The sequence below is a fragment of the Scomber scombrus genome, chromosome 20 (genome assembly GCF_963691925.1).
Source record: "Scomber scombrus chromosome 20, fScoSco1.1, whole genome shotgun sequence".
Taxonomy (NCBI): domain Eukaryota; kingdom Metazoa; phylum Chordata; class Actinopteri; order Scombriformes; family Scombridae; genus Scomber; species Scomber scombrus.
This window is the reverse complement of record NC_084989.1, coordinates 4,329,741-4,350,776: the sequence shown is the minus strand read 5'-3', so window position 1 is coordinate 4,350,776 and position 21,036 is coordinate 4,329,741. Positions and strand designations below refer to the sequence as shown.

Genomic DNA, 21,036 nt, shown 5'->3' with positions numbered 1-21,036 from the left:
TGACCATTTATTCAACTAGTAACCCAATAAATGTATTTTAGTGTGTAAAGGAGCAGTTCACATAAATAATCAATTAAAAACTGTTGAGAAAACACACATGGCTACATTTACCTTTTTTAAATTTATTGCTTTTAATTACAGGGAAAAAAAAAAAACAGATCAACAATTTGCATAAAATCCAAATTTCCGCTCTAGAAATATATTTGACCTTTCCAGTACATAGATATCAAAGAGTACAGTAAACATTACAACTGAGGGTGGCAGCAGAGTGACCCCTTGCAAATGTACAGTACAGCATTTTTTATTTATTTATTTTCTATTTTTCTCAAACCGTCAAAAGGTCAACAAAACTACACTCGGGTTGTTCGGTGCGTCCTCAGTTATCTACACGCGACTCCCTCTCTTTATCCACTACTCAGTCTGACTGGTCCACATCATCAATCGTTGTTGCTGCTCGTGATCACCGGATCTTCTCGACCCGCTTTCAAGTCTCGCATGAAAAAGGAAGAACTTTTCAGAAGGTGGGGGGTGTAGAAACAGTTTGAGACATAAAATAATGTTCAAATTCAAAACCGGAGACTTTCAGCGTGTCCTTTTTACAGATTCATGTCAGAAACAAAGTGTGTATGCATAGATTTTCACTGAAGCTTCCACAAAAGCCCCTGAACGCAACCAGAGAGCAGCCTGGTCATCACATATACACACACACACACACACACACACACACACACACACACACACACACACACACACACACACACACACACACACACACACACACACACACACACACACACACACACACACACCTACACACACCTGATGAGGAAAAAACACAAGTGGCCAAAAGTAATGCTAAGGAAGCATAAATGACATCCAGTATGATCACATTAATTATGAGAAACTAGAACTTTCAGACACAAGAGAGCATCACTGAGAAAAATTGGCTGCTGTACTGCAAGAAAAAAAACTGATGGCTTAAAGAAAGGAAGTTTTTTTTTTTTTTTTTTTTTTGGGGGGGGGGGGTTATCTTAAAGGAAACGGGACAGACACCACCTATAGATCCTTGTTACACTCAACTCAAAGTGCTACATTATGTTCAACGTTAGTGTCACTTCTCACAGCTGTTTTATATGAGTACTATTAGAGCCTCACATTCTCACACGCTGCCTCCGATCAGTGTTTTCAAGCCTTAGTGTTCATACTGTGTATCTCAGGTCAGAAGATGAACTGTCAAGTTGTCCATCAGATCAATTCTATAAATTAAAAAAAAGCAGCTTTAACAATCAGAACTATAGATATTTCGAATGTGTTCATTCTCCTCACATTCTGCTGTTTTTTTTAGAGGCTGATAATGGAACCAGCTGTGAACAATTACGTGGATTTCTCTGACACACAGCTGTCTGATAAGATCAACTCTGCATAACATCAATATAACAACAGGACAGGCAAGTAGTGCTTTGATTCTATAGAAATGTCCTGCCAGTCTGTGTACATCAAATAGTTACAAGCTGGATGCACCATCAGCACAATTGACTCTCATACAGTGATGGAAGCAAAAGATAATTGTCCTACATTAAAACAAAAAAAAAACAAAAAAACCTTATGTCTAAAGGTGTCACTCCAACACTGTTAACTGTTAATATTGTTAATATTTTCAAGGCCTCAGTATGCTTCACAAAAAGTTCAATTTTGTTCTGAAAAGTCACAACTTGATGCAAGAATTGAGCAGGTTTGAAGAGGAGTGACAGCAGTGATAGCTCTTCTTCATTTCCTGCACAACCTCAGTCACTTTGAGAGATAAACAACATAAAAGTCACTGTTCAGTTGTTCGGAAAACCAATAAAAACTTGAGCCTTCAGGGATGGTCAGACAGCACTTTGTATGAACTAGTACCTACAAAGTATAGTGAACCCTCTCCTACTTCACATAGTGACTGGTCAGTGTGTGCAGAGGTGTAACAGTAAGCAGGGTAGGAAGAGTGCAGCTCTGTTGCTATTACTATTCATCTGCATTGAGAATATCAAGATGCATAACAGACAGAAGAAATGGGGAAGGTAGTAGGAAGATGCTACGGTGACAATTTAGCCTTTTCATGTGACCTTGTTCATTTGAAGCACACTAAGGCCTTTAGATACTTCCCAGTAGTGGCTAAAAACATGATGTCATGTTTTTCAGGTTATCAAAGCTTATGTAGTGTCCTCCAATGTGCTCAATAAATGTAGTAAGTACATTTCTGGCCCAATAGTGGCCTTACAGAAATGGCCATGGATAAAGTTTGGGGGAAAGTAGTACTGCTAGTTGTAGTTGTAGTAGTGGAGCTATCTTCTGGAACAGATGTATTGATCTGACACTCAAGTGGGCTGAGGAAATGTATTTCTACAGTATCTGCAGTTTAATTTAGCAACACTAAGAAGTCTCACTCGCTCTAAAAAAAAGTTAGCCATAAAAAGCCATTTCACACCCGAAACACTCGCGTATACTAAAACAGTCAAAACTCTGTTATCTCTGATCGGTTTTGCTCTTTTGTGTTGATTTCGCAGATGAAAACGAATGAATCCTTACATGTAGTGTGACGCTGAGGACTGTTAGTTTAAGCACTCTCGTTCCTGCTTCGCTATAGTGCACATCACCGAGGAAAAAAAACGTGAAAAATGACAAAGCAGCAATTACCATCCAACATAACACATCAAGTGGCAAAAAAATGGATTAGATCCATACACTTTTGATACAGTCAGATTCCTTAAATGAGAAGAAGAGGTGTACATTCAAAAAAAACAACCTTACAGCAAGATTGAAAAATGAACAAACATAAAAATCAATTTCGCTTACATTTTTGATTCTCCTTTAAATCTTTGAAAACTGCTGTACAATTCTTACAATAAAAACCTAGATGAACAGTAATAATGAGGAAAAAAAAACATAAATACGCTGTTTTAGAAATAAGTGTATAAGAACTTTTCTTTTTAGTCGAGACTAGTCTCCGCTTTAAAAACAAATCCTCAAAAAAAATCTCTGATCTTCCTAATAATTAAGTAATAAGTTAATCGTTTCCAACCCTCAGTGCAAAATATGGGAAAAAAAACAAAAAACTAACTGAAAGGGAAAGGACCGTGAGTCACGTGGACTGTTCGTGTGCTTGAGACAGTGAAGTCATCTCCACGGCAACAAGATCTTCTCAGGCACGATTACTTAGGCTTTTGTCCGCTGAGCCCTTGGCAGGTCACTCTTTCTTTGAGAATGTTTGTTTTTTTGTCGTTGAATGTCGTTTTTCCTGAAATACACAGAAGCGTCACTTGCACTGCTCATGTGCAGTGTCTAGGAAGAGGAACCTTCATCCATTCTTCTTCTTCGTCTTCTTCAGTCAGCGTTATCAAGTGCTTCTGAAATGTGGGAGGCTGCGTACTTTAACCGGAAGCCACCTGCAATGAGAACACAGAGCATGAGCACAAAAACAGGTTATCCCATCAGTGGATATTATTATTATCATTATTATTGTTATTATTAATATCATTATTAAAGGTCAGTCAGGACTGTGAATATCATCTGTGTTTGTCTGACATGGAGTGACACCAATCTTAAGTGTTTTTCTTGATGTATATTTTCACATTTTTTCTCAACATTTTCAAAAGAAGTGCTGAAGAGTTTTAGATTTTTCCTACTGATACTGATTTTTGGAGTCACTGTTTTACCTTCACTTCAGTTCTCTCCTTTTTGTATCTGCAGGAGGGAAAGTTAACCTCATCAATGACTCTTGACTCATCTGCCTCGACCCAACTGGTCGAGGCAGATGGTCGCCCACCTAGAGTCTGGTTCTGCCTGAGGTTTCTTCCCGTTAAAGGGGAGTTCTTCCTTGCCGCTGTCACCAAGTGCTGCTCATTGGGAAATGATGGGTCTTTTTAAATGAAATTAAAGAGTACGGTCTAAACCTGCTCTATATGAAAAGTGCCTTGAATAGGATTTGATGCTATAGAAATAAAGATTGATTGTTAACACACACACACACACACACATACACATACACATACACACACACACACACACACACACACACACACACACACACACACACACACACACACACACACACACACACACACACACACACACACACACACACACACACACACACACACACACACTAACATTCCACTATTATTCCAAATTTGATACAGGTCATGCAAACAGCATATTCTACATTAAGCCTCATTATGAATGTAGCATTTTCCCATTAAAACATGTGGGTTATGATATTTTTCAGGTTTTAGAAGCATTCTTTGGACATGTGTCTCAATGAACTACTGGACCTACTGCATGTGTCTACACAATATATGAATATGAATGTCAATGATAAATATCAGGCAGCAGCTCACTAATGTTCTTCACCTTGCTTGTCTACTTCACTGCCTGTTGTCATCTTGTGATTCCTGTCCAGTGGAGCAGAGGGAAACCCTGAAACCCCTCTGCATGTAAACAGGAATATTAGTGGAAGATTCAGTTTCATTAACCATGTAAACAGCTTTGTAGGAATATTGTCTTTTTTGGATTAAGGGCAAAAACAGGAATATTTATAATAATAATGTGTTTTCAAGTGTAACATGTTCTTCTGTAATTGTCTCGTTTCTGCTGTTTGACTTGCCTCACAATGTTTGGTTATTACTTTAACTGCCTGTAGGAGCGACACACTGACAGATGTACATCTTCAGGGTCTGTATTCACAAACATGAGAATACTCTAAAGGCTCCTAACTTTTGTGTTGACATGTGAGCGCACCTCTAATGAGATGGACCACAAACATGATCCCTGCACCATCTAATCTGTAGTGTTTCACTCAGAATTTGTAATATTTCTCCTCCCTCTCTGTCTTTCCACCATTTTCTCCTCTGCTTAAAAAACTCCTTACACCTAACAGTTTTTTTTACTTTGGGAGCTCTCTTAAGGGCAAAGATTTCACCAGGATCTAGTCTTAACTGTAAGGGAAAATTCTTGGAAAACATCACAATTCTAAGAATTACGTCATTAGAAGCAACTCTTTATAATAGAAAGCTTTATGAATACAGCCTCAGGTCTAAACTGCTGCTACAATCACTTTCATTTCCTCTAACTGGAGCAGAGGAGAAGAGTCTAATTGCAATCTTGCAGACTTACTAGTATCCCCCTCCTCCCACTGTTGTTACCCCAACCATCTCACAAGCCTACACCAAACCATGTGGGTGTGTGATATCGTCATATGCGTACTGTGCATCTGCAGATCGACCTAGTTGGAGCAGACTGGGAGGTGTGGAACCACTCTGACAGCAGCTAAACAGCGGCCTCTTGTGGACAACCTGCAGCCTGTTAATCATGAGCTAGTGATCTCAGTTTTCAGTTTGTGGATACGTTTCTTTAAGTCTACTTCTTCCTAAAACAGACCAACACCAGGTTTTTAGTTTGGTCTTATTCTACCACTAAACTCTTACATTTGGAGGTTTTTTCTACAGTTGGTTCAGATCACATACTGACTCATACCACACTGCAGTACAGGCGACCTGCAAGAAAATCAACACTTGCATTTTTAAGCCTCTTACTTCTGTTATTTGCTACAATATGAATCCACCAGGGCTGAAATATACTTGGTGAGAGTTGACCCTAACTTGTCATATTCTGAGCCGAATGTTGGACTTTCTGCTGGTGGTTGTGAGGCGGTAAAGATTGTGGTGCTGTGTGTAGCTGTTACCTTGCTGTGTGGAGTCTATGGAGGGTTGGTTGCAGTCCTGAGCGTAGTGTCCGCTCACTCCGCAGTTATAACAGGACACGTTCCCGTTCTTCTTATTGACTCCGCCGCCGCCCCCCAGCGTGGTGGAGGGCAGCATCCCCAGAGGATTCGGGTACACGTGCTGGTAGACGCGCTGGCAGAACGTCGGTGCAGGTGCCATCTGCTGCTGGATGTTGTAGTTTGCTGCCACCGCGGCCACCGCCGCTGCCTGGGTGCCCAGCATGTGCGACGGCACGTCTCCGTGGCTGTGAGGGTGAGTGTGGAGGGGGCCGTAAGGGGGCGGGTGGCCGGGAGGCGGAGCAGTAGGGAAGAAGGTGGGAAGGGTGGCGGCGCCATTGGCCTGATGAGGTGGTTGGGCCTGGGTGAGGTAGCTGCTACTGCACAGGTTCGCGAGCTGGAAGAGGGGCGGCTGAACGCTGAACACCTGGCGCGGCGCTGCTGCCATCTGGTGGGTGGGGAAGAACAGGTGCGTCTGGCAGCCGCTGACGCTGTTGCTGCTGCCGCCTCGACCGCCGCAGTTGTTGTGACAGCCGCAGGTCCCACAGCCCATCGGTTGCTGCTGTGGTTGTGGTGGCGGTGGTGTCGGCTGCTGGGGAGCCACCTGTTGCTGCTGGGTTTGCTGAAGAGTAATGGGGTTGCCAGGGGCCACAGGAGCACTTCCACAGGAAGCGCTGCTGTTGCTGTAGGATATACAGTCGCTATGTGCCGTGCTGTGAGTAAGCGCTGGGCTTGGGCTGGGGGCAGGTCCGGGGGTGTGTGTGGGCACAGCTGGAGGAACAGCTGCTTGTAAGTGCCCGGGATTTGGAGCTATTCCAGTGACTGTAGGTGCTCCTACAGTGGGCATGACAGAGGTGGGGACGGGGGGCATGTTGTAGGGAGAAGGCAGGCCAGAAGGTAACGTTAAACCCGGGTGCTTGGCGTGTGAAGGCTCCCCCAGCGGCAGAGAGGAAGCTAGGCCTGAGCTGACGCTGGCTGGGTCTTGGCAGGGCAGAGACGGCTGAGGAGGAGAGGAGAAGGATGTGGGGCCAGGAGACAATATGCTGATGGCTCTTATAGGGGCTTGGTGAGGAGCCTGCGGGCCGGCGGGAGTCGAACCACTTCCTGATACTCCATCGGGGCCACTTTGGCTATGAGATAAACCTGTTTTGAACCTCTGAACCAGAGGCTGGACAGCAGGGCTTCCTGCTGGGTGAAGCCCGATAGCTGCAATCCCAAAAGTGGAGAGCATGTCCCTTTTCTCGGGGTCTCCCACCATTCCGGGGCCTATCACGGGTGGAGGCACTAGGGGCATCTGCATCATCAGCGGCCCAGAAGAGGGCTTCCCATCAGGGACAATAGGAAGCGGAGGGTCAGCGGCCCCGTTGAGCACGTAGGGCAGAGAAGGCATGAAGGAGAGAGGGGGGAAGTCCTTGCTGGTCTCTGGGCAGGAGTACTCCATGTGGGCCTGGTGGTTGTTGGGAGACAGAGGATGGACAGAGGAGACTTCCCCCACCACAGCTGGAGCAGTCTGGTGGGTGAAGAACATGTCTGGGCCTGGGCCTTTGCTGGAGTCATCAGAGTGGCTGTCAGTATCTGAGAGAAGTGATGTGAGAACAGGGTCAGTCAGTGTTCCTCCAACATGTTTTGTGACAGAGATGAACATACATATCGTTAATACTGAGATACAAACAGAATCTGACTGATTGATGTTAGTTTTAACATATAAATGTGTTTTAAATGTCTCATTTCTGTAAAATCAGTCCAGGCTGCAGTTACTTCACTCTGGCTGAGTCATATCTGAAGAGAGAAACAGCTGACTGGAAAGCTAAACTCAATTTTTGGTAAACTGATATATGAAATAAACTGAGGTCAGCAGCTTAATCCAATCATGATGGAGTAAATAACCAGTTGAACTCCTGCTCCTAAGTAGATCTCTCAGTAACAATCTCAGCTGCTGATTAGTGGAACTGATTCCATTTAATGTAGTTAAGATACATTTAAATCACACATTCAAACACATTATATTGTAAATAGACCTAGAAAAACAATTTAATACCTATAAAATCTTTTAAAACATGTTACTTTCTTAAAATGAAAACAGGTTCAAATGGAAGAAAAGAAAGCTAAAAGAACACATTTTATTTGTAGATACTGTGTGTTTACTTTCCCTTTCCTTCAGATTGAAGACAGGCTGCTTTGCGTTTACATTTTTGACATATTATGTAGGAAATGTAAATGATTTTTTGGCAGCCAATCAGCCTAACAAGACTTACAATGAAGCCATTACAAACTTTATGTTTTATACAGCCAGCATCTGTCTCACTTCACTCTAGCTGCTGCTCTCTGTCTGTATGAAGAATACAAGAAAACCTGAAGCCAAATCCTGACTGTACGTACAGTATATTTTACCTTTGTTGTTGTCGTCCTCACTGTCCAGGCTCTCTGGTCCTCTGTGTTGGGGGCTGGATGGAGAACTGTAACTCTCTGATGATGTTTCACCAAACGTATCAGGGCCAGAACCTCCATCTGCAAACAACATGTGTGTTAGTGTTTGTTACATCTTATTACAAATCCAACCAACAGGAAAGCATATGTTTAAAGTATGTGTTGTTTAGATAAAGCTGGACTACTGGTATGCATGTGCTGCTGATCACTGTCACTAAAAAGAAAGATCTCTTAAACTCAGTTTATTCAACAAACAAAATGAGCTTTTAGAATAAATATGGAGAAAACATTGTTATAAACTGTGGCTTTGAGACAGTAAAGTCAAACAATATGTTTATTCTATGACTTTCTGTGCAAGAAGTTTTTGTTCACACGTAGATAAGATTAGGAACTTTATGAAGCACTAAAATATATCTAGAGGAAAGATTTTCTTATGTTGATAAACACAATTAAAAATGTATATGATAAATTGTACATTCATGAATACATGAATATAAACAAACCAAAAACAGGTATATTTAGTTATTTATTTAACATAAAGCAGATGATTTAGAACAGGAATGTCAAACTCATTTTAGTTCAGGGGCCACATACAGCCCCAGTAAAACCATTATATAATAACCTATAAATAATACAGATAATAAATATACATATTAAAACTTTACTATGATAAACCAGCTAGGGACACATTGATAAAAGATACTGATAAAATGTGTCCTTTCTATCTGAATCACATTGAGAGTCAATGATCAGGTTGGATGACCGTGAGCAGGTCAGAAGCCTCCACTGTTGACTGAGTGGAAAAAAAGGGGGAATAGTGAGGGGATTTATTGAAAAACTGGAATGACTTTTCTGTAATGTTTGGCGGGCCGTATGTTTGACACCCCTCATTTAGAAGAACTTTCATTGTTAAACACTGACTGTGTCTGAAATCACTCCCTCATTCACTCATTGTGTCTCTATATGCGGTGGTTATATCTACACTCAACATTCAGACACTCAAATAAAATGTAGAGCACTGTATAGTAAACAGGAAGTGATTTAGGACACAGTCACTGACTTCTATAAGGGGAGACAGTTTCATGTCAGCATCATCCTGGAAGGCGGTGACATCAGCCTACCTTTCCTCTGAGGAGGCAGAACAGCTACCAAACCACCATTAGTCACATAGGCTGCCTTCACCTTCCCCTTATCTCTGAAAAAGGAGGAGAGAGATGGAAACAAGCAGACAGAGTGATGTCAACAAACAGGACATATGATGGATTTTAAAACATTTATATTGCTCATGACATTTGTTTGTGATCAGCATGACTTCAGTCTTCATACTAGAGCTGCTGGCTGCAGTGTCAGATCACCCTGAGAGTGAGAACAGCTGACCTACCTGTCTGTGGGCAGCACTCTGCTCTTGGTTTTAGTGACTGGGTGTCCTCTCTTCTCACTGTCCTGGTGCTGTGAAGAGGACCAAATACTTTTACAACAGCATTTACAACTCTTTATTTTATCATAGTGGCTGATAGAGGGATTTTTAGCATTAATGAGTCACTACACAGTTATAAAACTATTACAGTATCATACATGTGTCAGTAAGTTATGTAAAATATACTAGAAGAGAACTTTTCTTTGTAAAAGTACTAAACTATACAAAGTTACTGACATTTGGAACAACAAACAAGTGTGGAATAACTGTCCAGCAGCACAGAGAGGCATCTGCTGTGTTAAGCCTCTATTGTGTCAGGGAAGAGAGTGTGTATGTACGTGCGTGTGCGTGTGTACGAGAGAGAGAGAGAGAGAGAGAGAGAGAGAGAGAGTGTGTTTGTGTGTGTGTGTGAAGGGAGGGTGGGGGGGGGGTAGGGGATATGCGTCGTCAGCAGAGTGTCTCTCACTCACACACACATACACATGTAGTCTTGACCTATATCAGTGAGATTAGCTGTGAGTACTCCCGTTCACGTGGCAGCGTGTGACAGATCCAATCAAACACACACACACACACACACACACACACACACACACTCACCTTTGTGTAGCTATGGCCCTCTAATCATTAACCCGGTGTTCATGGAAATGTCCTGAACTGTAAACTGTGGCGGTGCTTTACAGTTGAGTTAATCATTAGACTGACGCTGCTGCTGTTACATGTGACTACAGACTAACACAGCCTGACCCAGCAGAGCCTTTCACCATGGAAACCACCAGAACCTAAAAGCTAAAAATACATTCAGCTAGTTTTCTTTTTTAAATCAACATTTCTATTTGTAAAAATTCAGCAGTTTCTAATCTCTGACGTGTGTTGTCATCCTGCTGGTGTGTGTGTGTGTGTGTGTGTGTGTGTGTGTGTGTGTGTGTGTGTGTCAGTCCGAACAGAACACTTACAGGAAACATCATGACCCACTGATTCTTTTATCACTCATTTCCACTGATTTCCAGTCAAGTTTTCTACCTAAGAACTGATTACCTCCCCCCTTAAATACACTTAACCCTTAACCACACAAGTAAATGTGCTACACCCAAAAGCACTGCATCATTTAAGTAATGTGCAATCATTATTTTCCAGCTGAGTATAATACTATTATCACTATTACACAAAGTTATTTCAAAAGTCTTAGCCAGAAGACAGTTAGTATATATTTTTATGCATGTGTATTTTGGGGTAATTAATGCTAAATCTATACATTATGAAATTGGGTGATTTGGAAACAGTGTTTAGTTGTTTCATATCATTTTTTTATTAAAGGCTGTAGCAGTTGTCTTTTTATTAAATGTTATAAGATGCCCTGTGCACAGTGTCTATGTGTCATTTCAGTGCAATAATAACTGCGGCACAAAATCACATTAAAAATAACTTCATTTCCTCATAGAAATGAATGATGGAGCTTTTTTTGTAACAAAGCTACTTTTATTAGCGGCTTTTACCGTAGTTTCATTCTATAAATAACATGCATATTGTTGTTTAGTTTAGTTTAATAGGATTTCCATTAGCTGCAGCCTTCCTGTGGTTAATCTTCCTGGGGTCCGACCACATGCATAAAATTGCACCATACATAATCAAGAAGGTTGTGTGCAATGCAATCAACTCCTCCAATCATGTGAGTTGCTGCTCTCACCTGTTCGGCCTCCTGGCTGCTCCTCAGCGTGCAGCCCTTCTTCCTCCTCTCCACTGGACCGTTGAGCTCTGCAGCGTGGCCCCCCCTCCGGCTGTCCCCCTGGGGGCCTTTGGCACTAGAGAGACTGGCAGAGAGGAGAGGAAGCGTTAGTCAGATTGTAGAAAAAGGCTGTCAAGAGTTTTTAGTGAATGGAAATGGACATGACGGGACAGACAACAACAACAACAACAAAATAAGTGTGAGTTTATGACGGCACTAAAGATGTTTAAAGTCCTCTTCAATCAGCTGTTTTCTATTCTGTCTTTCATTTTGCTGTAGCCTTCTCTTACATTCATGCTGGAGATGAAAATACTTCAGACACACACACAGTCTACTCACCCTGGACATGGACTCTTGGTCCCATGCTTCTTCTTGTGTCCCTGAACATACGACTCTAAATCTGAAAGCACATCAACAGAACACACATACATGAGTTAGATTCCACACAAGGATGCTGGATCTACATCACATATCACTGTCCTGTAGTGAAATGATGTTTGAGATGCTGTGATACAGAAAATGATCTGATCATATAAGCATCACTTTCCCTCCTATGAAGTGCTGTACTCCGCTTCTATATGAAATCCTCTTACAATAAAGTAACGTAGGTTACAGCAGCAGTTCAGGTGAGATACTAATTTCAGAGTTGGAGGATTCTCTTGTGCTTCAGACTCTGCAGGCAGAGGTCCGTGCTCTCAGAATAGGACACACTGTTGCAAACAGTTCAATGGGCCACGGCACCCAAAGAAGATGCTGAAGATACTGCAGCACACCAGTGACTTCACTTATATATTTGTATCATGGAGGAAGACAAACCGGCACATTTCACACTGTATTATCTCAGTTTAATCTGACTTGAAACATGACTAAGTTATTTGACTGGGAAGCTATTTATGACAAATCTACTCACTTAAAGGTTAGCAATTGATTTTATATTGTCTTGTTTTAGCCTTAGTAAAATATCTAACTCTAAAAATGATAGTAACAATAATGAATATAACAGTAATACTCATAGGATCTTTTAACATTAACAAATTCTGATGCATGTATGAGTCAGGCTGAGGCTGTCATCACTACACAGTCCAGCACATGACCAGGCAAATATAGCTGTGAAATATGAGGATTTGAAACACACTCAGCCTTTTCCAAACGACCTCCAAAAATAAACACAAGTTAGCTTTTCATGTTTACTGTGTGGCCAAAGCTACAGCGCACTGCTCCACTTAGTCTCGCTTTGTCTGAGTGCTCAGTTAGAGCCTCGTCCACTGATTCTACATGTGGGTAAATGACCTGTAGAATAATATCACTTGTTCCCACCTTCCTCCTGACTGGAGGCATCAGAGCAGTCTCCTTGGTAGGCCTTTCCCAGCTGGCAGTTGCCTGTAAGAGACAAACATCAGCTTAGTCAAAGTTCTTGTTGTAGATTTATAACAGCCCAGGTTTCCCATTATGGCACAAAGATCCAGAACAGTCTGGTAATACTAACCAGTGTGTGGATAAATACTGAAGGAAACAAAGGGTGCTCTGCAGTGTGTATTGAGATGCTGGAGTTTGAAGGTTTACAAGAGCAGATTGTTCCAGTATCAGTCACATATCTAATAAATACATCAAAGGCTGTGTTCTGTGTTAAGACATAATAAAATAATCTGACTAAATGAGATGAAGGTGAACTTTGTACCTTGTAGTTTTAAATACCTCAGTAATAACTCTAGTCTAACAGTTAACATGCAGTATAAAGTAGGAATTAGACTTGTCACTATAACTACTTTTGTTTAACAATATATTGTTTCAGGAATTATCCCGATAAACAATATTATTATATTAAAGCCAAGCCTACTATGATCCGGTGTCATGGTTATCAGCTCGATGTTCAACTAAAACGCAGGAACGCTGGTGACCGCTGATATTTGAATTATATCGGATATTTGGATTCTTGGCCAATATCCGATATCTGATATTTTCCATCTCATGTTGGCAGATTGCAGATGTCGATACTGATATATGAACATACTTATTTCCCACCTAAGTATAATTAAGAGAGACAATATATGACTGAAGAATTTAGGGAGACTGCAGTAGAGTTTTCTATGAATCTATTAAACAGACAGGATTAATGTGTAGGATTTAATCTATGGTTGGCACTCTGAGGCAGAAGATGGCGTAATGCATTTATTACACTGGTTGCCAACCGGTATTAAAAAACCAAAAAGAAGACGTTTTTTTTAAAACAGAGTTGTACATCCAGTCAGCTGAGGTGTTTCCTATCTGTTCAGCTGAGTACAGCAGCTCCTCTATGAACTGCTTCACCCTGATGGTCCCAGTACTTCCAAGGGGTGTGTGACATATATGGTCATATTTCACACACCCTGTCTTCTATAATGTGGATAAAATAAGTTACGTTAATATTAATTGTTTTATTTAACGATGTGCGAGCTGACGTTATCGAGTATTCCTTTATTTTGCAAAAAACAATCAAAAACAGCTTTGAGCGTCCATAGGTTCACTGCCACTCAGTTACAACAACTGATCTACTAGCCATCACGGACCAGCTGTTTATTCACTGTATAAAGATATGATGAATCAAGATAGGCATCATTATTAGGATGTGAGATTTTGGTAATTATTGCCTTAGCCTCTCTCTGCTTCAGCAGCTGCCTGACATAACCAACCAGGGTTCAGTGCTAGAGTTGGATCCACAAGGAGAAACAGGGTTAGCTGGGAGGCTAAAGGAGCATTAACCACAGTGTGGCCGGGGGGGAAGCAAAGCTCAGCAAGCCTCCACTAGCCCCACAGCTAGCCCCAGCCTTCTGTGTGGATCCGACTGGGGCACTGACCCCTGATTTGTTATTCAGGTTAAAGTAGGAAGAAGCAACAGCTCTGTCAGGCAGTCAGTTGAACAGTCCACGGTGGAGGAGAATATCAGAAGAAGTGTTCATTTCATATTTAGTTTTAAAGCTTTTATCAGGTGATACAGATGACGTGCTGATATTATCGTATAAAGTAAATATTTTTTCTCTGGATCAAATACAATTAAGACCCTCCAGTGCAGACAAGAACACATGATAATAACAGTCCAACCACACATACCAGCTACAGGTGTAAAAAGCATCACTTTCTATTTACAGTGTGTACTGTTTAACATCCTTGACACAAAAAGAGCAACTGGATGTCATTATTCTTTACTCCATCACTGCCTTGAACCACAATGATCAGGATTTTCTGGCCTTGATCCCAATCTGAGTCCTTTAATATTGGAGATCTGTCAACATGGTGTCCGCTCTGATACGTATATTTGCATATCGGCTGAGATGTGTAATGTAGACTTTAAAATAACAAAACGTGGAGCCTTCTGAATCTAGCAAATATTTCTCACAAGTTTCTTGATCCACATACTGAAGGTCCTGGTATAAAACTATTAAGGTGATCAGTTTAAAATGATTGATATGAATATAAGTTATACTCCTGAAATTGATGTGAAATGTTCTACTACAGAAGACGTCTCACTCTGTTTGAGTTATTGGAACCACAGAAACACGGAGTCCGCTTTTGACGGAACAGAAAAGTTAGAGTGGAGCTTCTTCTTAAATAAATGATCTTTGTTGAATCTTGGACAGAGTACACAGCCCCAACAACAGTTCAGCTGAAGTTTGGCCTGCCACCAAATTCCTCACAGAGTTAACAGTAATAACACAGTTGAAATGATCCTCCCCTTCTGACTTTAGTCACTTCAACCAGTGAAAGAGATGAAATGTTTGTACACTGCTACTATTTGCCAATAAAAGGAAAGTTGGAATTGAGCAAATCTGTGTATTTTGCCAACCAGGACATCAGAGTTCAGATTCACCGCCCTCATATTTGGACCTCTGACACACCTGCTCTGACGGGGACTTGAATTTTATGTCTTAACAGCTACAGACAGGTAGAAAGATCATCAACTATTTAATAATAGGAAATATCTGAATCTGAACTAATGAAAGGAGATTGTGTTGCTCAATCGAACAGTTTGTCCTGGATGAACAGCTAGAGAAGATATGAAATACAGCGTCCATGTGAGGAGGTCATATCAGTGAGATTTCTACAGAATACAACACATTGAATAGTTCCCAATCCAAGGGGTTGACTTTGAACGCACCGTGTCCAAAAGAAGACATGCTCAACTGTTGAAACATACTACATATGAAGAAAAGAGAAAAAAAAGGCCATATGTTGGAGACCATGTGGAGCTTCATGTGATACTTACATCTGCAGGAGGGTTTGGTGGAGTAACTGGAGTCACAATTGAAGAAGCTGCAGACCTTTCTGGTCTGTCTGAAAACTGGAGGGGCCGACAGGAACCTTTCCCTACAGAGAGAGGGAGAGGGGAAATGTGTTTGTCTTTCTGTAGCGATCACACATCAGGCAGCAGAATGAGAAGAACAGCATCACTTCACTTTTTTTAATTCTCTAAATGTCTTGAAAACACAATGGAACAGTTCCATCAACACATTTTCTTTGTCTCATATCAAATTCCTATCACTTAGATGACCTGTGGTCCATTTCCACTGCAGGAACTAAACCAGGGACTAATTTCAGTTCCTGGTGATAAAATAGTTCCTGGTTCAGTGGTAGAACTTTCCAAAAGTTTAGGAACTTTATGGAGGGTAGACTGTCAATGATTGGTTAAGCACAAACACCATGGTTACCGCTTCATTTATATTTCGAGGAGGAACTCTAGTGTCGATGCTAAACCAAGTTAGGCTTTGTTGTAGGGATCCAAAATCATAGTGGTAATGTGCTTAAAGCAGGAGGGAATGAGAGAGGGAGGGAGAGAGAGAGAGAGAGAGAGAGAGAGAGAGCAGCAGAACATGAACAGCAGAGCTACGCAGAGAACAAAGAGAAATACAACTTTATTTTCTGATGGTTTCATGCTGCTGACGTTCTAACATATTTAAAAAAAGCATCAAAACACTAGGGGGAAGGTTGACTGTAAAAGTAAAATACAGGTCATCATCAACAACAGAATACGAACAACAGGATGATATTGTTTGCTTAAGCGTAGGAACAATGACTTTAACACGCTGCTGTTTTTTTATTCCACAGTGGGTCTAATTAACATGACTATCCACACAGGAACAGACAGGAAGACACTTTACTTCCCTGTTTAGTTCCTGAGATTAGTTCATCCTGTGTCATGGTTCCTCAACATTCAGGTCTACAAGGCGCTTTGATTTTTGTTAATTTTAAACTATTTAAATAAATAATATACAGTACAATTTAAAGTCCCACTAAAACAGAATATTTGAGCAGTGTAGAGTCACAAAAGTGATTTAAATCAAATCCTTTGATTTTGATTGGACTTTAAAAAAAGTGGGTGGGGTTTAGAGTTGAGTGTGCTATGGAGCTGCAGAGAGACACAGAGCTACAGAGAACTGTTGGCTCTACACTCACCTCCCTCACCTGTTGTTAGATCAGGATGTCTAAAACTGTGATAACCAAGCACACATCTCTTCTCTGTCTCTCCATATTACTCTTTTAGCTACTGCCATCCACAAACTATGAAATGTGGTTTTATATGACTGATGTGGTTACTGTGGCAACTCGCCCAAAGTCACATGTGATTGGATGAACTTTTGTAAACACCCCTGAGTGCAGGATGAGTCATCAAACATGTGAAAACATTTAACAAGAAGAGAAAGAGAAAAGACAGATTTTGATGTAAACATACTATGATTTATATATATATATATATATATATATATATATATATATATATATATATATATATATATATATATATATATATATATATATATATATATATATATATATATATATATATATATCTGGCTTATAACAACAGATAAATGAACAATTAAAACTTTTTCTTTTACATGCATTTCTTGCTGCTTCTCTACGGAGACGAGAATCCAATCAGAATCACGTTAAAATCATTTTTAAAAAGACTTTTCCCATTGAAAAATGCACCTGAACATGTTTATTTGTCCTCATTTTTTGGAATGTTTTGCTTTCAGTCACCACAAAACAACACAACACCGGCACTGAGCATCTTACCATACGACTGTGATGTAATTAAACTGATACAATGTCAAAAGCCCTCCCCTGACACCAATTAAACCTCAGCTAAAAAAAATAAAAACAAGTCACAGACCTGCAGGATGACAATGCAGCTGAGCTCATTACTGACAGATAGGTTTCGTTTTTCCAGTTTCACTGCATGAAATGAAACTGATGAACTGTGTGTGCGTGTGTGTGTGTGTGTGTGTGTGTGTTTGTGTGTGTGTGTGTGTGTGTGTGTGTGCATGTGGGGGTTTTTTTTAGGAGAGGGTGTAGTTAGCTTCATCATATCATATCTCTCATCAAGCATTCCTGACATGACATATTCTGCTCTTGTTCAGTGATTATCAAAAACTTTTGACAACTCTGCTGTTCACATTCTGCTGACAGCTCTGAGCAGCCTGAAATCACAGCGTCCAGTCCTCTTCTAAATAAACACGGTCAGGAAAGAGAGAGAGAGAGAGAGAGAGAGAGAGAGAAAGAGCGAGAGAGAGAGAGAAAGAGCGAGAGAGAGAGAGAAAGAGCGAGAGAGAGAGGGACAGAGAGAGAGAGAGACGGTATATACGAATGTGATCCAATTTTATTTCACACAGGAAATGACCCCGGTGCAGAGGGTTTCTGGGGTAAGAGGAGACAGATGTTGACCTCTTATCCTCGGAGAAGTCAGAGTTAGTAAATGAAACGACCGCATTCACAGTCAAGACTGCTGCGGTTTGTCTTCACTTTGCAATTTCTACATGTGATCTTAAATAGAATGAAGGACACAGGAGGGGGAAAGCACTGAGTGGAGACGAAGCCATCATGCTTTGCTTGAAGGGACTTGGATCAGATTTTTTTTTGAAAATGTCAAACATTTGCATTAATGACTGAATCACTAAAGGACATAAACAGGGATGAATCCACTTCTTCATCAATATTTTACCTTAAGTGCACAGCTCAACCAGTGAGTGCTTTTAAAACATGAATATTCATATCTGCAGTGTTATTTCACATGAGTATATAGAGTTGGTTAAATGTGGTTTACCTGAGGTTCTTCTCCACCTCTCTGCTCTCATACTGGTCCCCCTGGTTCAGAAGTCTCAGGATGCCCTTCTCGAAAGACTCAGTGCACTGATCCTTAGGAAGCTGCAGAGAGAAAGGCAGGAATTAGAAAGAGGAGGGAAACAATGACAAACACGAAGCCGTCACCACCTGTTAAAACTACTGGTGATACTGGTGTCTAACAGAGATTTATATAACAGAGGTTAGAATGAAATATGGTGTCTTTGTAGTCTAGTGACATCAGGCCTCATTCACTAACAGTATGAACATTTTAAGCACAATTCCAGGATTCATCATGTTCTTATCTACATTTGTTCATACAGTGCCTACACATTTAAACTTCCTTATACCACAAATCATAAACATCCCATAGCTTTAAAAAATAATATATATATTATTTTTAAAATGATTAGTGTGAAACTGCTAATAATCCACAATTTATTTACTAATTATGAATTAATAGCCAAGCTGTTGTAATCCATAAATCTAACTAATTTTTACAAATTGTCTAATTTTATTATTCTTTAATATTATTTTTTAAATTATTACATTTTAATCTTTCATTTACACTGTATGTTCTTTTAATAGCTTTAAGGCAAATCATTATTTCATGCTGCACTCTCATATTTTATGCTCTATTTTAGTCTAGCCTTTTGTTTTCTTCCCCTCTCTATTTTTCTGTACTTTTTATTTATTTATTTATTTTTTTAATTGTATGTTTTAATGTATCCAATTTCACTGTTTAATCATCCCCTGATATTTTGTTTTCATAGAAAGCACATTGAGTTGCCTCTATGTATGAAATGTGCTATATAAATAAAGCTGCCTTGCCTATTATATGTTTATTTGATGTTGTTTTATTGTAGTGTGTTTTTTTTTCTATGAAGAACTTTTAGCTACATCCCTTGAATGAAAAGTGCTCTATAAATAAAGTGTATCATTATTATTATTATTGTTATCATCATCATAAATATAATACATTACTAACATTAAAATGGTCCTGTTCCCACTTTTAGATGAATTTCCGTACAGGAGTGTGACAGTGATTCATTTAGCTGTGATATATAAGCAGCTGTTGAGCAGGAGTCTGACAGCTCAGCAGCTGCAGACGGAGACGCTGTGTTTTCACTACATCACAGCCTGATGTAGACAGAGACACCGACGTCATCCTTCCACAGAACTTGACTAAAATAGACAAATGTGGGCGTGGTAGTGTGATGTTTACTGAGAGAAGGCTGATTCTGATTCAATAAGACACACAGAGGTAAAAACTAAATAGTCCTGTGTGCACGTGTCAAGTAAGAACATTTCTACACACATATGACTGTTTAAATAAAGTTTCATGTTGGTCTAATATATTATACTCATGTTTTATGTCTCTTAATTTATTTTATTTGTATTTTATATGTGATTTTATGTCTCATGTGAGCTGTTATGTCTTTTATTTATGATGTATTTTATTTATTCTTCTGTACAGCACTTTGGTCCACTGTGGTTATTTTAAAGTGCTTAACAAATAAAGTTAGATTGGATTAATTTTAAATTCAAATAAGCTTTATCGGCACGACAGATCAGAAATCTATATTTCCAAAGCAGTACAGAAGATTACTAACATTGACAGATGACCACAAACAAACACACAATATGCAAATATCAACAAACTGATCAAATACAATACAGTAAAAGCCTTTTTTTCTTTTTAAATATCAACAAACATACCAATATAAATATTGAGCTGGATTTCAAACCAACAGTAGTCTGGCTTTGAGTACAACTGCTTCATAATTAGAAATTCAGATTGTAAAATAAACAGACAACTGAAGCCACCTGTGTGTAGCTGGTTTTATCTGAACTCAGTCAAATAGAACAGAATAGAAAAGCACTACATGTATATGACTGCACTGTGGAAAAAACACTCAAAAACGTAAAAGTATTCTGCATTTTAAACCAGCTCTGCTATCTTTATTTTCAATCATTCCACATAAACTTCTGTCTGTAATATTATGTGTGAGTAAGGCAGTGACTATGTGTACAACAACAGGTGTATCACCTCTCACAACCCTGACCTGAAGTGAACTGACTGAGCTCACAATCAACACTTTTATCTCCTTTCATTCAACCCACTTTGTAAATAATCATTCAGATAAAAATCATTAAAAGTAAGATAGTTTGGAAAAGTGTTAACATTGAAGTTAGAGTGATAACTTTATTACATTTTTAAAAAAGTTACCTTAAGCAGGAAGTTCTCCAGTTCTAGATGAGTTTTGGTCACACTGCTAGAAGAAGAGTCTGACCACTTCACCTGAAACATAATGGAGGGATATTGTCCATCAGTGACAGCAGCACGGGATCACACAGAGATCATATGACTGACAATATCACAATAAGACTACACAACAAACAACACATCTAAACAGATTTCTTTATTTCATTGAACTAATTCCTATTTTATTTTGTAAATGCCTCCAGTCTAACAACACAATAACACAAACATAACAAGTGCATTTAGGAAAGATAAGAAGATGTGATAAGACACACGTGTTGATTCTCAGCCCCGTCTATCAATCTGCAGATATATGACATTAGTGACGCCCTTTAGAACACACATGAACATAAGTT

At 39.9% G+C, this 21,036-nt stretch overlaps 1 protein-coding gene across 3 annotated transcripts in view; it reads right to left on the bottom strand.

Moving 5' to 3' along the window:
* Window positions 1-106: 106 nt before the first annotated feature.
* zcchc2 (zinc finger, CCHC domain containing 2) overlaps window positions 107-21,036 on the bottom strand; it is a 34,617-nt gene continuing 13,687 nt past the window's right edge. The window contains exons 4-15 of one of the 3 annotated variants that reach the window (XM_062441892.1): window positions 20,648-20,719; window positions 18,401-18,501; window positions 15,563-15,663; window positions 12,640-12,702; window positions 11,662-11,722; window positions 11,284-11,407; window positions 9,561-9,628; window positions 9,301-9,374; window positions 8,144-8,260; window positions 5,717-7,327; window positions 772-3,422; window positions 107-684 (exon numbers count right to left, since the gene is read on the bottom strand). In XM_062441892.1, coding sequence (XP_062297876.1) covers window positions 3,361-3,422; window positions 5,717-7,327; window positions 8,144-8,260; window positions 9,301-9,374; window positions 9,561-9,628; window positions 11,284-11,407; window positions 11,662-11,722; window positions 12,640-12,702; window positions 15,563-15,663; window positions 18,401-18,501; window positions 20,648-20,719 — 2,454 coding nt within the window. In that variant the 3' untranslated portion in view covers window positions 107-684; window positions 772-3,360. Of the gene's footprint in view, window positions 685-771; window positions 3,423-5,522; window positions 7,328-8,131; window positions 8,261-9,300; window positions 9,375-9,560; window positions 9,629-11,283; window positions 11,408-11,661; window positions 11,723-12,639; window positions 12,703-15,562; window positions 15,664-18,400; window positions 18,502-20,647; window positions 20,720-21,036 lie in introns of those variants that run through there. The other 2 variants (XM_062441890.1, XM_062441891.1) reach the window with 2 other exon arrangements.